The sequence below is a fragment of the Eleginops maclovinus genome, chromosome 9 (genome assembly GCF_036324505.1).
Source record: "Eleginops maclovinus isolate JMC-PN-2008 ecotype Puerto Natales chromosome 9, JC_Emac_rtc_rv5, whole genome shotgun sequence".
NCBI classification, from domain to species: Eukaryota; Metazoa; Chordata; class Actinopteri; order Perciformes; family Eleginopidae; genus Eleginops; species Eleginops maclovinus.
The window spans coordinates 22,451,712-22,476,154 of record NC_086357.1 but is presented as its reverse complement, the minus strand read 5'-3'; the positions used below and the strand labels follow the sequence as shown (position 1 = coordinate 22,476,154).

The following is a 24,443-nucleotide window of genomic DNA, read 5'->3' as shown; positions in this document are numbered from 1 at the left end:
TAAACGTGTACTTAAATTGACTGGCGCTTCCCCCCACCCCCCAACAATCGCAAGTGTCCTCTTTTCCGCCACCTCAAATCTGGTCACCCTACCTAACTGCCTCCTTCTTTGAGCCAGTTTTATTCAAAACCATAATTCCGATAGTAAGGTCAAACACACATTTGACATGGGGTGTCTGGACTTAAAGAGGAGCATTTTGTATTTGACTGAAAGACAACATAGCCACAAAAATGTCTGGCATCACTTTAGACTCCAATAGGCTAAACTAATTCTGAGTATGGGTAGTTTGGCCAAAACTGAATAGAGGGCAACTTTCGTAAATATTGTGTTTTTATGTCAAAGTGTATGTCCTGCTGTCTTCATGTGACTTAGGATGTAACTTATCCACCTGCATCCTCTTCATTTAGCTTTGCAAATTATAGCAAGTGATGGCACCAAACCTCCAAATACGGCAATTTATGTGTGTCTCTTCAGTTTGAGAGCTGTGACTCCCTGTGCTTAAACAGAGACAGTGACTATAGTGCCCTCTAGGCAGAGGGTGTGTCACTACCTCACCCTGCCAAAAGCCCCTGTCAACCTGCATGGTTATCTCTGCATTGCAAAGCCAGTGTCAAGCCATGCTGCACTTTGGGACATGACCCCTCTGAGACTGGAGCCAAAGAGAAACAATTCACACGCATCATCCTTGTAAAAAGTAAGTTTTATGTAGTAATTGTGTTCATTAAATGACTTACAGACCGTGTTTTCAGAGGTGTGTTGGGATGGTTTAATGTGCAGAATCAATTGAATACTTCTTGTGCTAAATCCCACTCCATGGCACAATGGCTGGCTTGCACTTACTGAGGGGGCGTGGGGGTGGGTGGTTGAAAGTGGCGCAACATTAAGTGCAGTTGCTCTAATTTTCCCATGGGAACGATTTCCTGAACTGAGTAAGTCATTTTTCAACTAACTAATGTCTTCTCTGATGCCTCACCTGTTGGAGCTTGGTAGGTATTATGTGCAGAGACCAGGTTGAGCCAGAAAGTACATGAAGGGGGTGCTGGCAGCCCCTACTGTATGTGCTGGAATGTGCCATGGCTTGCTTTTGGGGTGGGACACCATGACCTCAGGCAATAGGATGGGTGGGTGCGACTCTACTCACATTGAAAAGGAAAGGAGCAGTGAGAGATGAGACGGTTGAGAAGAATTGACACAAACTACAACTCTTAAACTAACATTTGAGTGTCCAGAGATGCACACATTGGCTTACATTCATGTTAAAACCACAGAGAGGGAACAGCATGGGTTAAAGATTTGTGTCGTCTCTGTTGGAGTTTACGACTTTGACAACTGTCCACTTTTGAGCGCAAATACATTTCCACTTTACTTTTGCTTTACATAGGGAGGAGGGAGAGGAGACGGAGGGGGAATGCTGTTTCTTTAAGAGAGAGGGAGTGAGAGTGAGTGAGAGAGAGAGAGAAAGGGAGGGACCTCTTTGCCCTCCAGAAACCAGGAAGGGAATTGAGTTGATCTGCTGCTGCTTGGTTAGCGCATACGGGGCTTTAAGCTGCACAACAGTGAGAGGGAGAGGAGGAGAGGAGAGGGCTGAGCTAACCCACAACAAGCTTCACCACGGCCATCGCAGGTGAGCTAAAGACACCCTGCCATCCCTGTGCTGACTGCCCCGGGCCTGGCGACCAGGGGGGAGCAGGGCAGAGGAGGAGAGGAGAGAGGGAAGAATGAGGGAGGGGGACAGAAAGGAGAGCAGGGTGGGGGGGTTGGCCGGAGAGGAGAGGTGGGTCGCAGCAGTAGTCCCTAGTCAAGGTTCCTCTTTTTTTAAATCCTGTTAAAGTACTTCCTCTGTACTGCTTTTTACCTCTGTGGGAATCTTCAGATAAAGTTTATAGGATGTGTTCAAGGCATTAACTTTTCAGGCAGGTGGAAGCACTTAGAGGAGGAGGAGGGGGAAGGGGGGGATGGGGGCTCGAGAGAGGAGGTGGGGGGTACTGGACGAGGGTTAGGAGGAACCAAAAATAATTGTATTGGACAAGGTATAAGCCATCACAACAACTTTTCGGGACAGCAGCGATTGAAATGCTCAGTGCGGGACAAGTTGTGTGCTGTGTGCGCAGGGCATGTTGTAGTGCCATTAGGCTGTTTGTAATAGGAATAAGTCATAATTTAGGTCAGGAGTTTTGAAATGTCACTAGAGTGTGAGTCAATAAAGGAATCCACCTCTGTTGTTGCTGCTTTGACAGTTGAATTTTCTTTTTTTTTTCATACGAAGCTCAGCCCCGTTTGATGGCTGGTCTGTACTTTAATACCTGGCAGCCTGCTAGCAACATACTGTAGTGTATAATTCAGCCCTGAGTGCTTACGTTAGAGCAGGCTTGGAGATAGTGGGGGTGGTGGGGGCAGAGAGTGCTGGGACTCGTAGTCCGCAGCAGGGGCTGTAAAGCAGGTCGAATAAGGTTTCAGAACACTATATCCCAGAGTGCTTTGCCCATGGCCATCCAGGAAAGGGAACAGCTGCCAGCCTATCCCGACAAGGAGGTGTGGTGAGTGAGCAGCTGTCAAGCCAATGAGAGCAAGGGATGCAGAAGAGCCGAGTTGTGGGCTGAAAAGGAAGGGGGGCTGAAGTGGTGGTGGTGGTGCTTTTGGGGCGGGGGGGTGGTTAGGTGTCTGTTAGTGTAGGATCAGGCAAGGGCTTGTCTGTATGACTAGGGCCACTTGCAAGTTTCCTGTCTGGTAAAGCTCCAGCCCTGCCCAGAGACGGAGGCAGCAGTGCTGGCCAGCAGGCAGGGGAGGCAGATAGGACCCTGGAAACATTTTATGCCTATTTGGTAAGCACTCCAGAAACATCCACATGCACACACACTGTCTTCAGACTGTGACTGAAAGGAGAAGAGAAGTGAGCAGAGGAAATAAATACCATAGCGTGTTGTGTGTGAAGTGAGAGAGATGGGGCTTGATAGAGTTCAGAGTTCTTGACCCACTTGCAGATAAAGGAGGGATCGGCAAATAGGTCAGTGCTGAGTGTAAGTGCTCAGTGCTCAGAGAAATAGTTTTTGTAGTCAAGTTTTCATCCACCTCAGAATGACTTCCTAATTAGGGGTATTCATTGTGCCTATAAGTGTTGTTTCCATCCTGTTAAAGCAGCATATTCGTATAGCCTATGTGTCTACTGTTGTGATTAAATGGCATTGTTGCTTTTATCTGTTAGAAGATCCACATTGACAGTTGCGCATCCTGTACGGCTTGTGGTGGTAGAGCAATTCCATCAAAACCACTGCATCACGTGTTTATTACTGACATAGCACAGGTGCGTGTTGTGTAATAATCTTTTGAGAAACCAAAGTAAGTGACACCTCTTCTTATTGAAGGGAAGAATATGTGACACATTTTGCGACAACTGACTTTCACTGAACTCACCTAGCCAAATCCATGCAAGGTTATTATATAAATCCTAAACTTTAGTAACTTTGGGAACTATGCTGGACAACTTGATGATTGATTTCAATTTTTCCCAGCCACTTACACCATGGTCAATCTCATGACAGTTTTTTCCCAGTCTACTCACCCCCCTCCTTCCCAACATCTTGTTGATTCTAATCTCGCCTGTCATGTCCTGTTATCTTGTGGCTCATGGTTTAAAAACTTCACAGTAACCCTGAATGTCTTTGCTCGATAACCAGATGCCTATTTTTTGGCTTTGCATACTTGTTGAACCCGTTTTCTAAACGTGTGGGCGCGGAGAGGGTACAAGAAGAGCATGGTACATGAAGACGCCCAAGTGCTGGGAAAGTGTTTGGAATGCTTCTAAGAAGCAGGCAGCAGGCAAGGTTGATGGCATTTTTTATTCAGTTCAATGTCCCAGATTAAATTACTTACAGTAAATGTTTTACAGATGCTACTCTACACTTCTCCCTAGATACTACTATGGAAGAAAACTATGTTCATTCAAGTAAATTCCAGCAAGAGGTTAAACTAGGACGCCATATGTGTTTTTGTGTGTGTGAGGGTGTGTGCTAATGTGCATGCATTGCACGCATGCGTGTGCGTCTGTGTTACCAACAATAGACTCCAGGGGAATTGCAGGGGACTTCAGTGGCTGTGGGCAGGTCCAAGACACCACCCATCAATTTGGCGGTGAGGCTGAATACAGTTTGATATTCCTGTATGTTTGTGCCTACACCACTATGGCCTGAAACGAGCAGGTTCAGACAGACTGAGAAGACAGGTTGCGTGATGTCGCCGTGGCAGTTTGGGGCTTTATTTTACAGTGAAATGTTGGCTGTATACAATGCACTACATGTAACAGTAATTAAATTTGTTCAATGTTTATTCATGTGGTAAAATGATGTATTGTGACCCATATGATGGTATTAAAACTAGAGTTGTTTTGAACTTCATTCCAAACAACATCATATGTTGGCCGCTGTTCTATCCATACTCATTTAAGTTAAAACAGTTTGTAAACTTTCATCTGCCTCCTGCTCGGTGAATGCAGCTTCACTTCCCCCTTAATGTTTGGTTCCCCTGGTCAGCTGCTCAGTATACCACAGCTTCCAGCCCGGCGAGGCAGACAGACAGACCCTTCTCTGTTGTTTTTCTGTTGTTGTGCTGAAGTCTAGGGGGAGTAAAGGGGCTTCTTCTGTTCTCTTCTGGGACATTTATTATGGAGAGGCCAACACAACCTGATCAAATTAGTGGGAGAGGAAGAGGCATGTTGTTCAGGGTGGGGATGAAACTAGACTTACACTTTCATAAATTGAGATCATTTCTTTTGTTGATATGTTAATAGAAGGTTTTTCCATTTTTACTATACTGTCAAAACAGGAGTAAGTATAGTAAGTATAATTGATTGTTATATTGACATTAAACACAGTAGTGCACATGTACCAGATCTTGTTCTAATCAAGCAGAAAGGCCAGCTGATCAGGAAGCGGATATGTGACCAATTTGACACTGGTCTGCATGTTGATTTAGTGAATTGGTTTGGGATGAAACAGGAGAATAGATGGGTGGGTTGCATTGGACGGACGGTTAGCAAGGCACAGGAGGGTGGGTCTAAGATGTGTTGCCCTCTCAGCAAAGGAAAGGGGAAGTGGACGATGTGGTGGGTGCTGTGCAGTGCAGAGTCTGAGACAGAGATGGAGCAATGATGAAATGAGAGCGACAGATGAGAGGAAGAGAGAGAGAGCGGGTCAGACAGTAGGGACAGAGAGAGCGAGCAAGCCGAGAGCTGGTCATCTGATAACAGAGCAGGATCTGTTACACGCCTGTCACAGACTCACAGGAAGTCCTCTTTTCCCAGTTGGGCTGCGCATGCACAAAGTGGTGCATCCAGGGCATGTTGGGCCTGCGGACTCAACAACCCCGCTGGAGTTCTGCAGGACAAGGCTGTTAGTGCCGTCTGAAGCCATGTGTTAGATTTTGTTCCACTTCCTGGTTGGCAGCATGGCAGTGTCAGAGCATGTTACACAAGCTTAAAGGAACTCAGACCCTGGATGTGGTTTTCTGACACTGCAGCTTGTGAAAGCCTACTGTCCCAAGACATGTGCTATAGGAGTCATAACTTCACGTTGAAACATCGTCCAAAAGACAATATTTGACTGGCATGAAATTAAAAAGTGTAGTTAAAGTAGTATAGCTGTGTTTATATTGATATATTAATCTTAACTTATCCAAAACAAAAGTTATGAAATGTATTATCGAATGATTTGGTTGTGTAGTAAACCCCCCAAAAATCCCAAAACCTTTAAAGGGCTATACAACTCATTTATTAGATGCTGTACATACAATCATTCATTTTTGCTGATAGCACTATACTCAACGGCCCTGTCATTTTTCATGATGTGCATTTCAGTGGAGTGGCATTGAACTGATTACATTAATAATAATATTATCATCTCATTTCTCTGTTGTGTCAAAAACTATTCTAAAATGTTAAGTCTAATGTATAAAAGAGGTAATTCACACTGTTGTATTTAATCAACAGTCTTTTTTCCCAGCCTATGGCAATACAGTTGATCCAACTAATACAAACAATTAGGAAAACAAAAAACAGACACGTTTACAACAGTGTGAGAGTTTGCACGAGTGATTACCAGCACATACACTTTTCACTTTTCCAGTCCCCTTGCTATCTGGCAAGGCAAACATAGACCTTTATAACATCATAAAACCCCTGCCTGCTTCCTTACATTATACTTTGCCCAACTTGTGGGTGGTTACCTTCCCTCTTATTGAAGCAGGTTACACCAGGTAACTGAATTAGATCTCTCTGGGTTTATCATTGACATCTGAGCCGGATTCCTAGGCACCATGCGCCCAGGAGTTATGATTAAGCTTTAGAGTTTTACGCCCTGCCTCGCCCACTACCTTTTCATGGCTTTGTGTCTCTGTATTGGCTTTACTTCCTTGCTAGTTTCTAGTAAAAGCATCAGGCCGAGAGCAGCCTATGCAGTTTTATCAGTCACTTGCCCTCTTCCTGCTTCGCTCCCAAAATGACCAATCAGGTTTCCTTCGACTACCGGCAGCAATGAGTCACTTGGCTGTGGCACTTGCTCAAAACCTACTCTTCCAAGTAACTGCCACCCCCTCCCCACTCCGATTATCTTGTATTATGTTGGTCCGACCTTGAACCCACTTGATCTGACTGAAGTGATTCCCTTGCAGCAGGACGGGCTAGACAGGTTTGTTGCCATAGAGCTGAGAAAGTTGGTCGTATGAGGACAGGGGAAGAAAGTCAAACCATAAAGAAAAGTTCATGGAGGCATAGACAAAGGGCAAAGACAATTCTTCAACTTGTTTAATAACCAGATTTCAGATGTTTTCAATTATTTATTTTGCACTTGCTGCTCTTAATACTTACACTTGCATGCATGAAGTCCTCCCTGGAGTAAAATGTGGAGTAACCTCAAAATGATTGTCTTGTAAAAGCTAGTAACACTTCACGAGGTGTTATAAAAGGAACAACTGCTCAGTTACTGAAAGGTGGCACAACCTGTACTCCATTAACATTTATGGGATCAATGATTCAGTTAGTTTAGCTCTGATTGCCCTTGCTTGAAGTTTGATTGCTGAGTAGTTTTGAACTGTGAATTATTTTTTATCAGCCAATCCCTGTTTGCATGCCAGAGTTTTTGAAACTGAACGTTTGAATAAAAGGAAACCTACGCGAGGATATTTGCTTAAACATATACCCACGGTAAAACAATCGTTTCTGTAAAATACAAACATTAAGTTCAGTACCCATTGGAATAATTGATGTTTATTTGTTGGTAGTTTGGTTGTAACTGTGGGGTTTGTGTTTTTCATGAGGTCGAAAAAAACGTAAGAGATGCCATTAGGCTTAGGTATTTACTTAGTTGTCTATCTTAGAAACATCTGAGGTTGCACAGGGTTAACAGTTTGTTCCTTTGTATTTAGGAATGACTGGTATGTGTCAGCCAAAGACAGAGATACTTTCGGAGTGGAAATTCTGCAGTCCTTAGATCATACATATTACGCATGAAAAAAAACTCACTTTCAACTACTGCAAACATGGCCTCATGTCAACGTGTTGTTCGGTGAATGACAAGCAAAGTGGGTGTGACTGCCTAGCATGCCTAGTAAGAACACACACAGCACAGTCATCTGAAGCAACAGCTAAAAGGAAACTGCTTTACAGGAGACCGTTGTGGGTTGTTTCGTTCCTGAAGTGTAATTTTGATATCTGTCCTTGCTTTGTGTAGATACACGAGAACGGGGATAAGGGCGTTACGGATGACATGGAGGAGAAGAGGCAGTGATGGGATGGGTTGGTCTTCTGTTTAAGCAGTTGTTTGACTTGCAAAGCAGGCCTGGTTGCTCTCTGACTGGGCATTGAGAGAGGGCCTTCCCTGGAAGTGGAACACCAGGTACACAGACAGCTGCGGCGCTGCTTTGTGCTGGGTTGCGGGCCTTGTCACCCACAGGCATGAATTAATGATAAGGAATGTTTCAAGCCATGAGGAGGTGTCCAGATCAGGTTTGTTGCTCTGTGTTTCCTCTTTCTTAGTTCTCTTTGCTGGGTTATTCGGGGACAGGTAGCTCTTGCATGCAGAGTACTCCCTCCCTGCTCTGTTGGCACTACATTGCATTTGTGCAGCAGTGTGTGTGTGTGTGTGTGTGTGTGTGTGTGTGTGTGTGTGTGTGTGTGTGTGTGTGTGTGTGTGTGTGTGTGTGTGTGTGTGTGTGTGTGTGTGTGTGTGTGTGTGTGTGTGTGTGTGTGTGTGTGTGTGTTTTATCTCCTCTCAGCTCAGCGTCTTTACCCCACAAAGCCGTGACCCGGGGTCAGCTATATGTACGGGGATAACGCGCTACACAAGCTTGTAGCAAAGCCAGGTCTAATGCAGGTGCAGTGTGTCTGTGTTAGAGGAACGCGGTAGCTCGGGTCTACATGGGCTCACAGAGATCTATTTCCTCTGTGAAGGACGTGACCAGTAGCCTTGCGATTGCCCTTTGTCTTGCTCTTTCTTCCATCTCACTCTCACTCTGCTCTCTCTTCCTCTCTCCCTCCTGTGCCATCTCTCTTTGTCTTCGCCCTCGCCTCCCTCCTCTCTGTATATTCAGATGAGCACTTGGATAATAAAATGTGCTCATGACAGTCCGTTTTCATCTGCGCTCTGGGGACATTAGCAGTGTTAGCAGATGCTTTGTGGTGAGTGCCTATCTAAACTTACTTTAGTTAAGGCAGGTGTACATTAACAGGTCACCCTTAATCACACAAGCAATACTCAATATTTTTTAAATACAAACTTAATTTTTATCCTTATGTTTTGCTGAAATGAAATCATAAGAGGACCTATTTGGAGGATCATAATAAGTTTGAACAAACGTCTTCCGCCTCTGGCTTCACGTTACAGTCACTCGTGGGCAGACATAGCTGACTTGTCGCCAGATCTGAAGGTGTGGAGGAAGAAATCGAAACGCAGGGTGAACATGGGAGAGGGGAGAGGCATCCAGGTTAGGCAGGTTTGATAGTGGGGTGTAACGTACAGACATACCAGGAGGGCTGATCTGAAGGAATGCCATTTGAATGGTTCGCTTTTACAGAGAGCAACACACTCAATGCACCCCCCCCTTGCTGGGTCTCCCTGGCAGATGGAGAGGTGGTGAGGGGGGGTTAGCTGGGGTGGGTGTCCTATATGTCCGCTTATGTGCGTGTGTGTTTTGGCCGTTATTGATGTCTCCCTGATGTTCCAGTATTTGCATGTGTGACTGTGTTAATAGAGAAATCGAGGATGGCTTGTTTGGCTGAAACCCCCTTCCCACTGCGCAGGCTTCAGTCGATCATTTTAATCTCCCCCCACACGTGAGCGAGGGGACAGCCTTTCCTGAAACTTGGCACACAGTACAGGGTGGGGTAACCAGCTCAGACCGGATTGACAACCTCCCTTTTTAATACGGTTGCCTCGCAGCTTGTTGCGTGTCCTCTTCCTCCTCTTGTGGAGTTTTTCCACAGGGTCTGCTCTGGCAGCGCCCCCCCTCCTCTCTTTTCCTCCACCTCCCTCGCTAACCTCCCCAGCTTTCGACTGACACTGAATGAACAAGCTGCACAGTCCATCTCCCAGCATGCACTCTGATCCCCACTGTCCTCTGCCTGTCTGTCCTCCACAACTTCTCACTTGGTTTCTTGCACACACACCCGTAGATTAAGGGATATAAACAAGGAAGCAAACATATAAATAGTACATAAACATATCCAACTAGTCATTCAAACACTCATGGGCTGTGGTCGAGTCATAAAAAACTGTACAGTCTTTCTTGATGGAGACTTGAAAATATCCATGAAAGACATGAAGGGAAATTTATCAAATCATCTTAAATATAAAATGCATATAAAAGAGTACAATTTAAGTCCAAAACTGAATCACAATTCTACGAAAGGATGTTTTTCAAATGTATACATGTGCACAATTAAACAGCAAAAGCGGATGTCATGGACGGCCGAATTGTGCGTCGTCTTTCTCTTTTTGTATAGGATGGTCTACACTATGCTAAAGCATATAGAAACGAAGACTTGAAGCCCCTGTTGTTAGCTTTTAGATTATTCAAGATCTTGTCATGGCTGCAACCCTAAATGCTTCCAGGTCACTCACTCAGTTCCTAACTGAGTGTTAGTTCCTTACTGAGTGACAGTTCAACCACAGCTAGGTTTTTTATCAAGCAAAATGCCTGGTCAGATGCATTGAAAGTTATTGTGAGCTACTATTTATTCAGTGCCACCAGAAACATATTTTACATATTGTCCCACGATGTAGTTAACCTGGAAACTCCTGTTGTACCATAACATTTGCTTTAAAACCAGTTTTAAGCAGTGGTAATGTGGCACTGTGGTTTTACTGTATGGCTTTGATCCAGTGATCTGGGACACTTGGTCAAGACTCTTGAGTCATGTGAATGGGAGTGTTTGAAAGGACTGTTTTTTGATACTATATTGCGTGAGATATTTCTTCCAAAAAAGACTAAGTACAGTGTTCAAGATATCTGGCAACCTCTCACTGTGAAGTTCAGTTTTAGGTCAGGAACTCGTTAGGCATAAAATTAGTTTTTAAAAGCTTAATCAGTTTTTTTGAGTATAACAAACACATCATGGGGAAATGTTTTTATAAGGCTAAGGAATAAAGACGAATATTTTAATATAACTGTGTCAACGCGTTGATGTGAAAATCAGCCAAGAAGTTTCTCTATTGGCAAGATACTTATGAGTAAACATGGCATGTTTGGGAGGATTATTTTATAATTTAGTAACAAAGTCAGTACGCAGTTCACCTGGTTGAAGGTCATTAGCATGCCATAATAGCATAGAGCGAAGCAAAACACTCTACCAAATGTAAATGGGTCATATGACCTTGCACACTAATTATCCATCAACCACCTATATGTAGACTGGTATGCTGCGTGGCAGGTTATAGCTGTGTCTCATCTATTGCAGTTGTTGCCTTGATTTTAAAGATTGACGTATTTAATCTTTTTGTGGTCTCTCCTTTTTCTCAGTTGTGGCATTTTGTTTTGACATGACCTCCATCAACATGCTCATTACCAAACTTGTTTTAGAGCTTGTAACAATAGTAATTGGCACACAACCTGATGTGACCCGGCTTCTTCAGAGTGTGTTTGTTTGCATTTTGTCTGTACGTTGTGCACTGTGCACTAATCTCTAGTGAAAGATGGACTGTATATGCAAGACATGTATACTACTACCTTTGTATCCTCTTGTTTCTTACTGTGGGACTCCTTTTGTATCGTCACCTCATTTGGTTCCTCATTCTTTGTATGTGTTATGAGACAGGCCCTCTTTAGATCTATACAATATTACTTATGAGCAGGGGGTGTTACATCTGTAGGATCGTAAGTCCAGAATAACAAAACTATATGTGAGCTATGGTCTTAACAATAGTTGCCGAGTATCAGCGCTGCAGAACACAAACACACACACACACACACACACACACACACACACACACACACACACACACACACACACACAGATAAGGATCCCAATCACTGGTTATTGGGCTGACAGTTTGAAAATGTAAACATATCATCAAAACTAAGGATAATCCTGCTCGGATCAGTTCAGACTAATCATAATGAGACTGCTTCAAAGGGACTGTTGCTCCAGAGAGCAGCCAGAGTTGGTGATTGTGGAAAGACTTTTTTTTAGTTATACTGTAGAGTACAAATCAAGTGTTTTTTTATGATGATCAGCAGGGTATGAATGCTGCCCTGATTGCATGTTTCATAGTTTAAATCGACATTGTCCTAAACATCTGTTTACCAAATATAAATATGCCTACATTTTTCATTTTGCACAACTAAGTTTGAACTGTAAAATAGATGGAAACATCACAATTGAAGTAAAATCTTCACTTAAAATTGTCCTCTATCAAAGTTTTGTGCTTACTGGTTCTCGAGCATTCCTGTGTATATTTCTGACTGGTAAATCAATTAATCAATACTGCTCTCTGTTTCTTTATGAAGAATGTCATGAACTGATTTGTTATTTCCTCTGTGTCTTCCTCCCTCCATCCCATCCCTCTATCCAACTCTTCTCTCCGCAGACAGGGAGACGGACAGACGGCAGGACGGATACACGGGTGGGGGCTGTGCTAGGCGGCTCGGCGGCAGGCTGGTGGAAAATGTCGTCAGGAGCCGGTGGGAGGGGTGGAAGGCGGCTCAGAGGGACAGCAAGCAGCGGTGGTGGAGGAGGGAGAGGAGGTGCAGGAGAAGCAGAGGAAGGCCCTGTTGGGATCCCTTTCCCCGAACACAGCGCAGACATCCTGGGCAGCCTGAACAAGCAGCGGCTTAGCGGCCTGCTGTGCGATGTGCTCCTGGTTTCCCAGGAACAAGAGTTCCCAGCTCACCGCTCCGTCCTGGCGTCCTGCAGCTCCTACTTCCACAAGCTCTTCACTTCAGGGGCCACCGCTGACCAACAGAACATCTACAACATCGACTTTGTGGTGGCGGAGGCCCTGGGGGCGCTGTTGGACTTTGCCTACACAGCGACATTGACAGTCAGTCACAGCACTGTTGCTGACATCCTCGCTGCTGCACGCCTCCTGGAAATCCCACCGGTCCAGGACGTCTGTACACACCTGCTGGACACCAAAGTGCTCTCCCCGCCGGTACAAGACCTTTTAGAACTAGAAGTGTCATTTGTTAAAGTCAAATTTAAGCGTTTGGTTGAAATGTTGGTTGGATTAGTGACCCCATAATACTATGTAAGTGTTGGATTAATTTAAAGCACAGATGTGTTGTTTTTGTTCTCTTGCTTCAGCCACTTGAGGTGTCTGGTCATCAAACCAACACCTTCATTAAATAGTCAGCATAGTCAAGCTTACATCATAGCCTTTATCAGTCTCTCCCACCATGCCAAACACACTCCCACAGCCTTCGGGTTCAGCACTTTCTCATTGCAAACCAATAGTGTGAATGGAAGACAGCGTGCTATTATGCCAACTACAGACACAGCATATCGCAGCTACTCTTCAACATTATCAAGTGTAGCTGTGAAATGCATGTGCTCATGGTTAAAAGAAACCCCTGATCGTGCATTCAGTATACCCGGATAGTAATCTGCCTGATGTAGATTTAGGGTTTTTGTTGTCAGCCTTCACCTTAGCCAGCAGCTCTATAGCTCATCACTCAGTTGGTCGACAAACATTCACCACCCTTTAGCAGCAACACTTTTTGCAATATGAGGATAACATTTGGGACTTTGTTAGGATGTGTGTGTGTGTGTGTGTGTGTGTGTGTGTGTGTGTGTGTGTGTGTGTGTGTGTGTGTGTGTGTGTGTGTGTGTGTGTGTGTGTGTGTGTGTGTGTGTGTGTGTGTGTGTGTGTGTGTGCTCTTGTTTTTATTTTGTAGTTACTTATTTATTATTTATATATAAGTATTGTATTTTTCTTTTTTTCTTGGAACTTTTCTGACTTTAAATTTGACCTGTACTCACTCTCTATGTTCCCTGTCATATTTCACTAGGCGGGCAGTGAGCGAAGAGATGCAGATGAAGAGGATGAGGGGAAGGGGAAGGGCAGAGGAGGCAGAGAGCAGGGGAACCAGGTTCGGGCCCAGGAGTTCCTGGAGTTTTACCTGAGAGGGGCCCAATGGAGCAGCAGCTGCAGCACGCCAGAGCTCAGGGACCTGCCCACACACCTGCACTTTAACCACGGTAATGGAGGGACCCCCAGCAACGGGGCTCCTGCTGGCCCCGGTGAGTACTACTCCTCCCTGGCCCTCGCCTTGGCCCAGGCCCCCACACAGGAGCAAGACGAAGACGACGACGAAGAAGAGGAAGATGAGGACGGGGAGGCGCTACAGGGGAACGGAGCAAGCCTTGGGTCCGCTTACTACCCTCCATCCCAAAACGGCCACTTCTACCTCCCCCCTGAGTCTAGGCTGGGGCAGGAGCCAGAGATGGAGGAAGGGAGCAGGGAGGCGTTGGCGAGGGAAAGGGGGTCTGCCAGTGCCCTCCTGCAGCATATGATGGACTCCATCGAGAGGCAGAAGGAGCGCGCAACTACCGGGGAGGAACAGGGAGATGGGGACGACCCCGACATGGAATTTTACTTGAATTATTTTAACAGCACGCAGCACGAGGATCCGGTTTCTGCTGCTGTATCACAGGGAGTGCCGCCGCTCTGGTTATCACGGGGCAGAACAGGCCAAGACAGAGCAGGAGGAGGAGAGAGGGGGGTGGGAGAGAGAGGCAGCGGGGGCGCAGGAGGAGGAGGAGGAGGCGAGAGGAAGATGCGCTCTAAGGCCTTCCAGAAATGTCCCATATGCTCCAAGGTCATTCAAGGAGCAGGCAAGCTACCCCGCCACATCCGAACGCACACAGGAGAGAAACCTTATGAGTGCGCCATCTGCAAAGTGCGCTTTACCAGGTAAGCCCAATTAATGAAGCGACTACTCCATGTCACATGTACTAAAAGTCTGGGACTTGGCACTGTAGACAAATTGGCCCAGCAGTGGGAAACACCTCCAGGCCGGGAGTATTAGCACTAACCAACTTAGCTTTGCATTAAGGAGGCAGTGGGAATCCAAGTGTTTACATTGATCATGGGCTGACTGAGTGTCCTTAAACAGGGTTATACAATCTCACATTGTAGACAAATGCTAAGCAAAATGACACGTAGAATAGTCCAGCGCTGGGAGAGGGTCATATGGTTATACAAGTCTGTTTTATTGTTACAGCGTTCATGGCAAAGTCCTGGAATTTAAACGTAGGGGTCCTATAAAAGCAGGGTGAGCCATGGTGGTGTTATCTAGTGAAGAGCTGCTATAAAGTGCTGTGTTCTGATACAGAGGGGGATTACAGGCCCTGGATGGTGCTCTTGATGTTCCAATGCAATAATTTGAACTTTTGATCTTTGGTTAGGTTGATTATCGCCCACGGCAGAGTAGATACACCACACCCCTCCTCTCTCTGTCACTCTTTTACCCCTCTAATGAAATCTGCCCTGTGCCGCTCAGAAACATGTGGCTAGTCTACAGCAGCGGAATTCAGTGCACTTGGTTTCCCTGTATTCAGAAGTCCGGCCTTTTCCTTGAAATCATGCCTTTAATTAATTAATCAGTGGACTTGTGCTGGAAATAGATGCAGTTGGCTAGAAATACCCAGAACCTCTGCTGGCATGGCAGGTAGGGAAGACCAATCTGAATTTGCCTTCTAGCTAAATTCGACCTGCAGTGGGACGGGGTATTGTAATCTTAATCCTGTTTGATCAGGGTTAAGAGTGTGCCTCGCACGGTAATAAATCACTCCTGTCCTTTAAATAATTCACCACTGTCAGCGTGCAGCTTTTTTTCCGAGGCTTTGGCCCGTGTGTATATGTGTGCATTCATGTGTGTGTTCCTCCCGTACATATTGCTTTTTTCCTTTTTTGATTTGGGCTACCATTTGTAAAAACCCTTAAAGGTCGCAGTGGGTCTGTTTGCTTGAATGACAGCTAATCCACTTACATAGCGTGTGTGTGTGTGTGTGTGTGTGTGTGTGTGTGTGTGTGTGCGCGAGTGTTTTCCAATAGAGTTGTCTTAACTACGCTTGTTTGTTTAGGAGCCCTCTGCCCTCAGTGCAGAAGGGTTAGACGATTAAAGAGCTCAGGAGCTGGAGAGATAGTAAGGACTAAAGGGGGAGGGAGGGACAAGAGTCACATCAAGGCCAAGGCCGTCTGATAAAGTCTAGTGGGCAGCAGTGAACCATCACAAAGTAAAACATGTTCCAGGGTGTAATCATATCAATTAACAGAAAGAGAAGTCAAGGCTAGTGATGGACTTGTAGAGTAAGCCTTCCCCATGAGATGTTGGACTTAGAAGTGACAACTGCTCTAATACAAAACTAAATCAAATTAAAGCTTGTGGGGAAAGAACTAGGCTGAGAAACTGATAATATTTCACAGACTCATCTATATTTCAGCACTCCTCCAAGATAAATGACAAAATGATCTTGGAATTGCTCTTCTGTAGAGTACATTCAAGTCCTTATTTTATATTTGCAAAAGAGATGTGTTTTGTTATCTGTCAATTGATATGATGTCATCCCCAAAGAGGAGTTAACAAACAATTATAAAAATGCAAACTGACACAGTGAACGTTGAGCTTTCTCGTCAGTCCACAGTTGGCTCTTGTGTGCAATTACTCAGATAAAGATGTAAAGTTTACGGCTTGTCTTCAGTTGGCCTGGCTGCCCTCACAGAATAATCCACATTGGAAGACATCCAAAAGATGTCTATTTAATAGGAAGTAAAACCATCCAAAGCATATTAACACGTATATTCACGACTGTATGAGGATATGAGAATGAATGATATGTTATTAGGAGTTAAATGATGTATTTACGTATCCTGATAAGTGTCTGAGGCTGAAAATAAGAGTGTTTTATGTTCTGCAGCAATGAGTTTGAGCTGATCCTCTATTGCATTGTATTTAGTTGTCTTTGTATTCTGATGGGATTTTGTTTATAATTTTCCCAGGCAGGACAAGCTCAAGGTTCATATGAGGAAGCATACAGGAGAGAAGCCTTACCTGTGTACGCAATGTGGAGCCGCCTTTGCTCACAACTACGACCTGAAGAACCACATGCGCGTACACACCGGCCTGCGCCCCTATCAGTGCTCCAGCTGCTTTAAGACTTTTGTCCGCTCGGATCACCTGCACCGCCACCTCAAGAAGGACGGCTGCAATGGCATCCCCTCTCGTCGAGGTCGAAAGCCTCGGGTGAGAGAGCCGGGGCTCATTGACGCTCCCCTGAGCCTGCTGAGCCCCGGATCCGACACGGGCCCCGGGCCTCGCACCATCAGGGGACGGCGGCGCTCGGAGGCATCCTCAGCAGCAGAGATGGAGGGGGCTGCAGAAGTCCATGCACACAGTCCTCAACTGCAGGAGTTGGCAGGGGAGGCAGGGCCCTGAGAGGGACCACAAGGACACTGCTGGACACCGTCACTCTGCACCGCCTGTGAGACAGGCCAGTGAACAGAGAGCAGAAAAAACATGCAAAGGCAAACTTAAAAAAAAACAACTAACTATTCCTCTATAAACCAAATCAGGGTGTCACAAAAATTCTAATCTTTATATTTCTTTCTCCTTTTACTTTAGGAAATGGAATAGACTTGCAAGCACTTGAGTCGGTTTATCTGTTAAAGAGCAAAGAACGCTTCAATTCATGCACCCATCACGTCCACTTTCTGGGCCATTTCATTCTTTATAATATTAAGGTTTTTGTACATTGGCATATGTGCTTAGGCAAATGTATGATAGCTAAAAAGAAACTCTGAGCAACTATGCAGTTGATTTCAATTTTTATTGGTTTTGTCCTCACAGCCTTCAAGCTCTAAGCAAGGTGTCTATCAAGCACCTTCTGGCTGCTGTACGGGTGAAGCGAGGACAAATCCTCCCAGTGAAAACAACTCTTTTTCTATTCTTTTGCAGGTGTGAAATGTACAGTTACCATAGAAACAACATTGCCACAATATGGCATATGCAAGGAAAGCTCACCACAATTTTGATGCAACAGTTTTCTCTCTTTAAATGTTCCAGAAAGAATCAGACCAGGGTTTGATTGAAGTGTTACTTACTCTATAAAATGCGTTTTAAGAATCTATGTTTTTGAAAAACAAATTCACATTGAGTCAAATCCAATTTAATGGGGGCTCTTCAATTGCAGGACTAGGGAAAATGAGGGGTGGAGGGTTTGTGTTTTTAAAGCACTACCAATCGTCAATGTATCTGTTGGCTTGACTACGTTGCCTCTTATCCCTCACAAACCTGCAATTTCAGCATTTCTGTTTTCCCTTTTGATTTTGTCTTAATTTGTTGGGTCGTTTTTTCCTTTCTGTTGACTGCTTCGGGTACTTGACACTTTATAATTGTATACATGTATATACAGCAGGTGGTGATATGACATTAGTCCCCTCTTAATGCTGAGGTGTACCAATCGGGTTTTTCCTCTTAGGCTTGATGTCATATTTCTCACAGAGTGAAGCTTGTGGGTGAACGAAAAAAAACCCTGTATGAATGTCTGATAAAAAAAATCACCCATTTGTCCTAAACTTTAAACACTTGACTTGTATAGTTTCTGCCCAAAGGACGTGGAGGTCGGATGAATGAATGTGCTTAACTTTGTGCAGTTTTTTTCGGATTCTGTCCTTGTGTGACAAGGCGCGGGTAGCATTTAACCAACCGCAGGTTAAAGGAATGGCAGGGAGCCCGAGCGAGAGAATGACAAAGAGTACGAAGAAGAGATAGATGAGCACCTTTTTTTCTATGTTTGCACAGCTTTACTAAAGATATCCAACAGAGCGAGAGAGAGAGAGAGAGAGGTATATTTAAAGGAAGAGGGCTGGTGTGAGAGGAGGTATATGTATCATGCTTATTCCAATCCTATGTGCCCGAGGGACCACACAACCGTGAGGCAACCTGTATGATGAAGAGAGCAATAAATACCTGTCCAAGTTGGGAGGCCAAATAGGAGCTCAGCTGCAGCTGGATGATGGGGGAGGGGAACAAGGGAAGGGGAGGGGGATCTCACAATGTCTGTTGCATTCCAAAAAATAATCTCCCCCAGCTCAGCCACGTTTCCAGGCGGGAGGGGATCAAATCAGGCCTTTTCTCTCCCTCTCTCTCCCTCTGTAGTCCTCTAATGCCCCCGAACTAGCCTGAAGGGGATATTATTATATTAGAGCCTGGTGTTACTGTGGGGAGGACGCCTGGTGCGGGCAGTTTAGTGTGGGAGTGTGTGTTGTATGTTTGTGTACATGTGTGTGCGTGGCAGCTGGGGTCGCTCTGGCCACATCATCACTGTGTGAGTCAGCCACGGCCTGTTCAAACATGCACCCTGAGCTGCCAGCCCCAATGCACTTTTTCTGTCTCACACACATGTTCACACACACACACACTCAGATACTCAGCTCACTGGGTCCAGGTATCCCGTGGAGAAGCGGAAAACACCAGCGCTGACATATCTGTTTGAATATTGTAAGTGACTCCATACATCTGGATTTGTTAGTCTTAGTATATCTTAAGCTGCGTTTTTTGTTCTCGGAATCCAATGTTATTTTCCAAACTGGCACATTGAGCCTTTACGTCAAGAAGAAAAAATTCATGTGATTTAAGGTCCCCGCCCCCGCCCTGTAATATCTGCAGTAGAGCTGCAGCTCAGCAATCGGCCCTTTGCACCTTAATTGGAAAGACGCAGGTTATAAATGCACTTTGTTACTGAGGAGGGCACTATTGTCAACAAAACGGGTACTCTGAAACAAACCAGTTGCAAAAGAGATAAGTCCTTTTTTCTGTACGTGGTGGTGAGGTCGAGCTCCTCCACTGGTTCTGATCAGGTTTTGACGACAAGCTGCCATAAAAAATAGAAATATACGAGATCAGAGCTCTCAAAGAGTTGTTCTGTCCACCCTTAAGAAAAGACTAAATGAATCCATGTAACTGATACCACTTGAAGTTAGTTGTTGCTGAAATCTAGTAAGTTGTCTTTATGTCTTAATGTAAAGGACGGGGCTAGAAAGAGGAGAAGAAGAAAGGGCACTGCGTGTGTGTGTGTGTTGGCATGCATTTTTGTTTTGTGCATGTGTTGCTGGCTGGCAGGCCGGAGGGTCTCGGGACAAGCTTGGATAAACAAACTTTGCGTCTGCCCCATCTGCTCACCAGCTCCTCTCATAACTACACGTGTTCTCCGAGGAACCGCAGTGATAATAGGTGCACGGTACCACAGAAGCAAATCTACCATACTGTTAAAACTACTCGATGGATAATTGCTTGTTTACATCACGGCTCTCTTGGTGCAGATTTGCAAAACTCTTTGTTTACCCTTGTTGGTCATTGGCAGTGGTTGGCCGGTCCTGAGAGTCCTACTTTCTATTTTGGTTCTCCGTTATGATTAAGATGGGGTTCATTAATGCACAGTTTGACTCCTATAGGCGGACAGTGCAAGATATATGTGATCTTTATGTAGGATTGGGTATGGACCGCGTAAACCAGCTTTGTCTTGATGTGAAGGTGAAGCTGTTAGCCATCTTAAACATTGGTTTCTCTGAACCTCAAAAGTCTTATACGTTTTGTTAATTAACCAAAGCCCTCAGTCTTAGTCCACTGTAGACTAGAGATATGTCTAATTTATCTCCCTGGCTAAGCCACACACTGATGCCCTCCTCTTGAATACATACGCAGAAATGTGTGTGAAATCATACAGATATTTACTTGAGTTTGCTTTCTCTCGCTCTTTGTATCCTTGTGGACAGTAGAATCAGAGGTTTAAAGATGTATAGTTTATTTCTGTCTGTCTACACTTAAGATAACGTGTTGTGCTACTTTTTTTTTCTAACAATTTTACATGGCTGTGCGTGTGTGTATGCGTGTGTGTGGGTTGGGGGTCATAGTTTTGGGTTGCTGTGCCAGGAGGGTTGGGGAAATGGGTGCTTGGGTGGGGTTATGGATATAAAGCCTGATAGCACTGGAAATGGTGCTTTAGCTGAGAGAGCAAACGTTTGCACTAATGTTAAATGTCCTTATCCTGCGTATGGGAGACGGGCAGGAGACCTCAGAAAGGCCTGCGAGTTTCCATGAGTACAGAGCAGTGTGGTTAATACTCAATGGTCTCATAGAGTCCATGCAACCCCTCCATAGAAATAATAATGTACAGTATATTAAGAAATATACAGACGTCCAACAAATACCAAAGGAGAAGAAATGGCTTGCGATGAAGTCATTGGACATTAAGCTACCAATCTAATGTTGGATTTCTAGAGTTTTATTGTTAGATCTGAAGGCTCTTGAAAAGAGACCTTCTGATGGACACTTTGGTGTGATAACAGCAACAAATGTTTGCTGTTAACATTAAGAAATATTCCAAATATACAACATTTAAGCACTTAGCAAGTAGCGAAGCCTCTCCGAAACATTGGAAAGATTTGAGTTGGTCCTGGTCTGTTGGCTGAGATGTACTGTGTGCAGGTGCAAGAGATATTTAATCAAGTAAATTCGAGATGGGATTTTATCAAGTTCATGTTCAGTCAACTGATGAAAAATAATATGAAATATATTGTTATTGTTGAACACTGTTATTTTGATCCTTGCTGAAATGTTCAGTTTACTTTCTGAAAAAGGTTGAATTGAATTCAAATATTCTAAGCAGACTGGGACTCCGGTGCCTTGTCTGAGCAGCACTAAGCTTTTCCTATTTCATGTTATGTTTCCAGACAGTTGCATTGTGCAGCGTGGGGCCGAGGCTGACTCCCACCAGGTGGACATTGCAAACATCAAGGGCCACATTGTGCCTTACGTGGGCAGGACCCGACAGAACTCACAACCTAATTTCATTTCTTTGTTTCCATAACTAAAAACTTTTCTTCCCACTTATTAAAACCAAAATGCTGATTGGCCCGGTAGTAAAATTGATCATGTATCTGTTTAAGCTTTACTTGAATAAATGAATACGAATAGCCACCTCTTCAGAGCTCCGTCTCTGTCAGCCTCTATGGATCCGCCCCGGTGCGTCCCCAGCCTCGGCCCCACTAAGGTTACTCTGACCCACGCTCTACTGAGACACTCTCAGAACTTTAATGCAAATGTTTTTCCAAATTGACCTTGATATGTTTTTCCTATGCTGTTATCAAAGAGTTTTCGGGAATCTATCTGAGAAGGCCATAAAACAAAGACGACCAACAACTATGATAACAATTATAACTGTAAATAATCGAGCGAGCAGGGCGGGGTGACTGTTAACATTCAGATTTGTGGTGGCCGACGGTGGACTATTTGCTTTGCTTCGTCATTTTCCTGCACACCTGATTTCTCTGTTTGTTTTCCATCAGGCTCTTGATGCACAGCAAGCTGAGCGCAGCATATGTAGTACGGCACTATGCTCAGCGTGGCTCTGGCACTTACACAGACAGCCCTGGGTTCTTCAGAGAGGCAGGCTGCTGTCTGTTGGCTGCTCTCGGCCGGGTGGGGACAGTTTGCTCTTGGAGTCTCTCAGTCTCTGGGGGATACAAAGGTTGGCATACAGGGAGGAGGATTAAATACGGGTGGTAGGGGAAGCTGGATGTTGTTTTTCAGGGATGAGGTTAGAAAGCCCGGGTGACGGACTGTTTGCTGAGCAATCGTCCTCTTAGCTGGTAGGAATGCATGGCCACAATATGATAAGAATTGTAACCCAAAGGAGGTCACCACAGATTCACAGAATGTTGCTGATCTCTTTTGTCTCTATGTAAGTACTACTCAGGTGGAAAATACACTGCTATGCATTGGGTTTCAATGTCTGCTAAGTTCACGGTATGTCTAATCAACCCTCCAAGTTTCTTCTGTGTTTGCCTTTCATGTTCACCAATATTTACCATAACAGTTCCCAGAAAGATGAGAGCAGGAACAGTTCCCCCATTGTAAAGTGGCTGTGACCAGCCTATTCCTCCATCTAATATTGATCCTGTGAATTGTTTGTTGGAGGGAAGGAAGGCACTGGAGATTCCCTCTTATAAGTCAGTAACATTTTTGAAAAGAGATAGCACGGGGGAGTGTATGTTCTGCTTCTCTCTTCTCCCCTCGCTCCCCCTCTCTCTGGACTCAGAGTCTACATCTTTGCTGCCGACCGGCCTTTGATCAGAGATCACACGTCCTCAGCAGGGGAACCTGCGGGAGAGAAAGGGAGAGGGGATAGGGTGAGATATAGTTTCAATCACCTAAACTAATTTAGGAAACATTCCACAGCTTCAGACTGTGATTCCAGCTTTTTTTAGGGTTTTTGGCCGGTGTGAAGGATGTGTGTTGCAGACGGCAGGAAGAAACGGTCAACATTTTTAAGTTGGCTGTATCAGTCTGCCTGTCTAGCCTCCGACACGTAGACAGACAGACAGCCATAAGGCCCCCAAGTGTACCGCTATCCAACTGCCTTTTTAAGCTTCTGCGATTGTAACAAAAGCACTTTTGCGAAAGGCCATCCTGAAATGTGTGCGCTTTTATTCGATGGTTATCACTATTGTTATTTTGTTGTTCCTGTTGATGTCTTTTTTTTCTATTTCTCAGTGGCAATGATTATTTAAATGCAAAAAAACCAATTTGATGAAAATGAGAAAATAACTTGAATATTTGGTATTGAAGGTGGTTTTCAAGCTGCCGCCTCATCTGGACACAAACAACACATCTCTGTTAAACTACCAACATACCTGTTTATATGCAGCTTATTGCATAGTCACACAAACGTGGGGCTGGGGTTGGGGGGGGTACTGGACAGACCTCCCCTCACCTGCTCTCTGCTTACCGTCTCAGATCTTGTTGGGAGAAAGGTCATTTGATCTCATTTTGGGAGACTCCTTTTCTTGAAAAAGAATCCTGTATAACAGTTGCAAAGCTTTCTGAGAAGGCTAGCTGTGCTGAATGTTAAACATGTGGTGTGTATCCACTGCAGAACTTTTTTATCTGCAATAATGCTCTGTCTGTAGTTAGAGGCTGGATCTGGTATCCATATAGAGCTTAAATGATTATGAAAGACGGATGAAACGGCCAAAAGACCATCATGCACTTTTGGAAATCAGTACGGAAATGTTTTTGGCCTTAACATCTTTCTCAAATCAAGAGGATCTCAGTAGAAATGATAAACATTTAATGAATCCATTCAGTAAATTGTATGACTTGGGAGAGAAACTATTTATAACAGATTGGTGTGTAACTGTGATCATCATGATGATCCTTTACAGAGGGATATGCTTTCTGATGTACATTTAAAAATGGCAGAATGTGTCCCATCTCTAAAACCAGGACATTAATCACAAATGCACACGCTCACATCCGGAAGGAAACGCCGCTCCACTTCTCTCTCTCTCTCTCTCTCTCTCTCTCTGTGTGTTTAAACTTGCTGTTGCACATGTGACCACACCCCGCTCTGTGTATCACAACAAGTGCATCCCAAAGGCAGAGCACCTGCTGCGGCATCACTAATTGAATGGAGCGCGGCCAGAGAGTGCAGAGGCCGCTTTCTTCCCCATGTGATTCTGTGGTGTTGACTTTTTAAATAACCCCCTTTCTCTCCACAATGTTTTTTTTCTCTTAGCGTAGCAGTCTGTCAGTCCATATCTGTTGGAAGCTGCAGGGGAGGGGGGCGGGGGGGGATATTGGTGATTTTCTTTTGGGGGGGGGGGGGGGGGGAGAATTTGCACTTTTTGGCAATGAAAATAAATTGTATTGCATATGAGACCACTAAATCCACACAGTCTAAACCATATAATTCCATTTTGTGTCATTTTTATTTTTTTCTGTTCTTTTTTTTTTAATATATCCAAAAATGTCTGGCATCTGGTTGTCTGGTTTAAAGAATATAAAATCTTTCTATTAAAAACAATGGTTGCAAATATTTGACTGGATAATTTTGTCTCTTATTCCGACCGATCGAACAATAAAGTCATATTTGTTTTAGTTTCTGTTAGTAGCATTAT

The 24,443-nt window shown here is 44.6% G+C and overlaps 1 protein-coding gene across 4 annotated transcripts; it reads left to right on the top strand.

Moving 5' to 3' along the window:
- The first annotated feature begins 1,489 nt into the window (after positions 1–1,489).
- On the top strand, positions 1,490–24,104 carry zbtb7a (zinc finger and BTB domain containing 7a). Of its 4 annotated transcripts, none has more exons than XM_063891362.1 (5): positions 1,556–1,624; positions 7,719–7,993; positions 12,072–12,635; positions 13,492–14,396; positions 16,485–24,104. In XM_063891362.1, exons 2-5 carry the CDS (start codon positions 7,961–7,963, stop codon positions 16,918–16,920), a joined length of 1,938 nt encoding a protein of 645 aa, XP_063747432.1. In that variant the 5' UTR covers positions 1,556–1,624; positions 7,719–7,960; the 3' UTR covers positions 16,921–24,104. The 4 variants fall into 4 exon arrangements, 3 of the variants coding, with proteins under 3 accessions (XP_063747433.1, XP_063747432.1, XP_063747431.1); XR_010166434.1 differs by lacking the exon at positions 1,556–1,624 and having other exon boundaries at positions 7,607–7,993; positions 16,485–17,009; positions 17,107–24,104; XM_063891363.1 differs by lacking the exon at positions 7,719–7,993 and having other exon boundaries at positions 1,490–1,624.
- Positions 24,105–24,443: the final 339 nt, after the last annotated feature.

Excerpts from the sequence above, each read along its gene's own strand:
- zbtb7a (XM_063891362.1), top strand. The coding sequence starts at position 7,961 with ATGTTTCAAGCCATGAGGAGGTGTCCAGATCAG. Across the intron at positions 7,994-12,071 it reads TGAGGAGGTGTCCAGATCAG|ACAGGGAGACGGACAGACGG; the intron begins GTTTGTTGCTCT and ends TTCTCTCCGCAG. Across the intron at positions 14,397-16,484 it reads TGCAAAGTGCGCTTTACCAG|GCAGGACAAGCTCAAGGTTC; the intron begins GTAAGCCCAATT and ends TAATTTTCCCAG.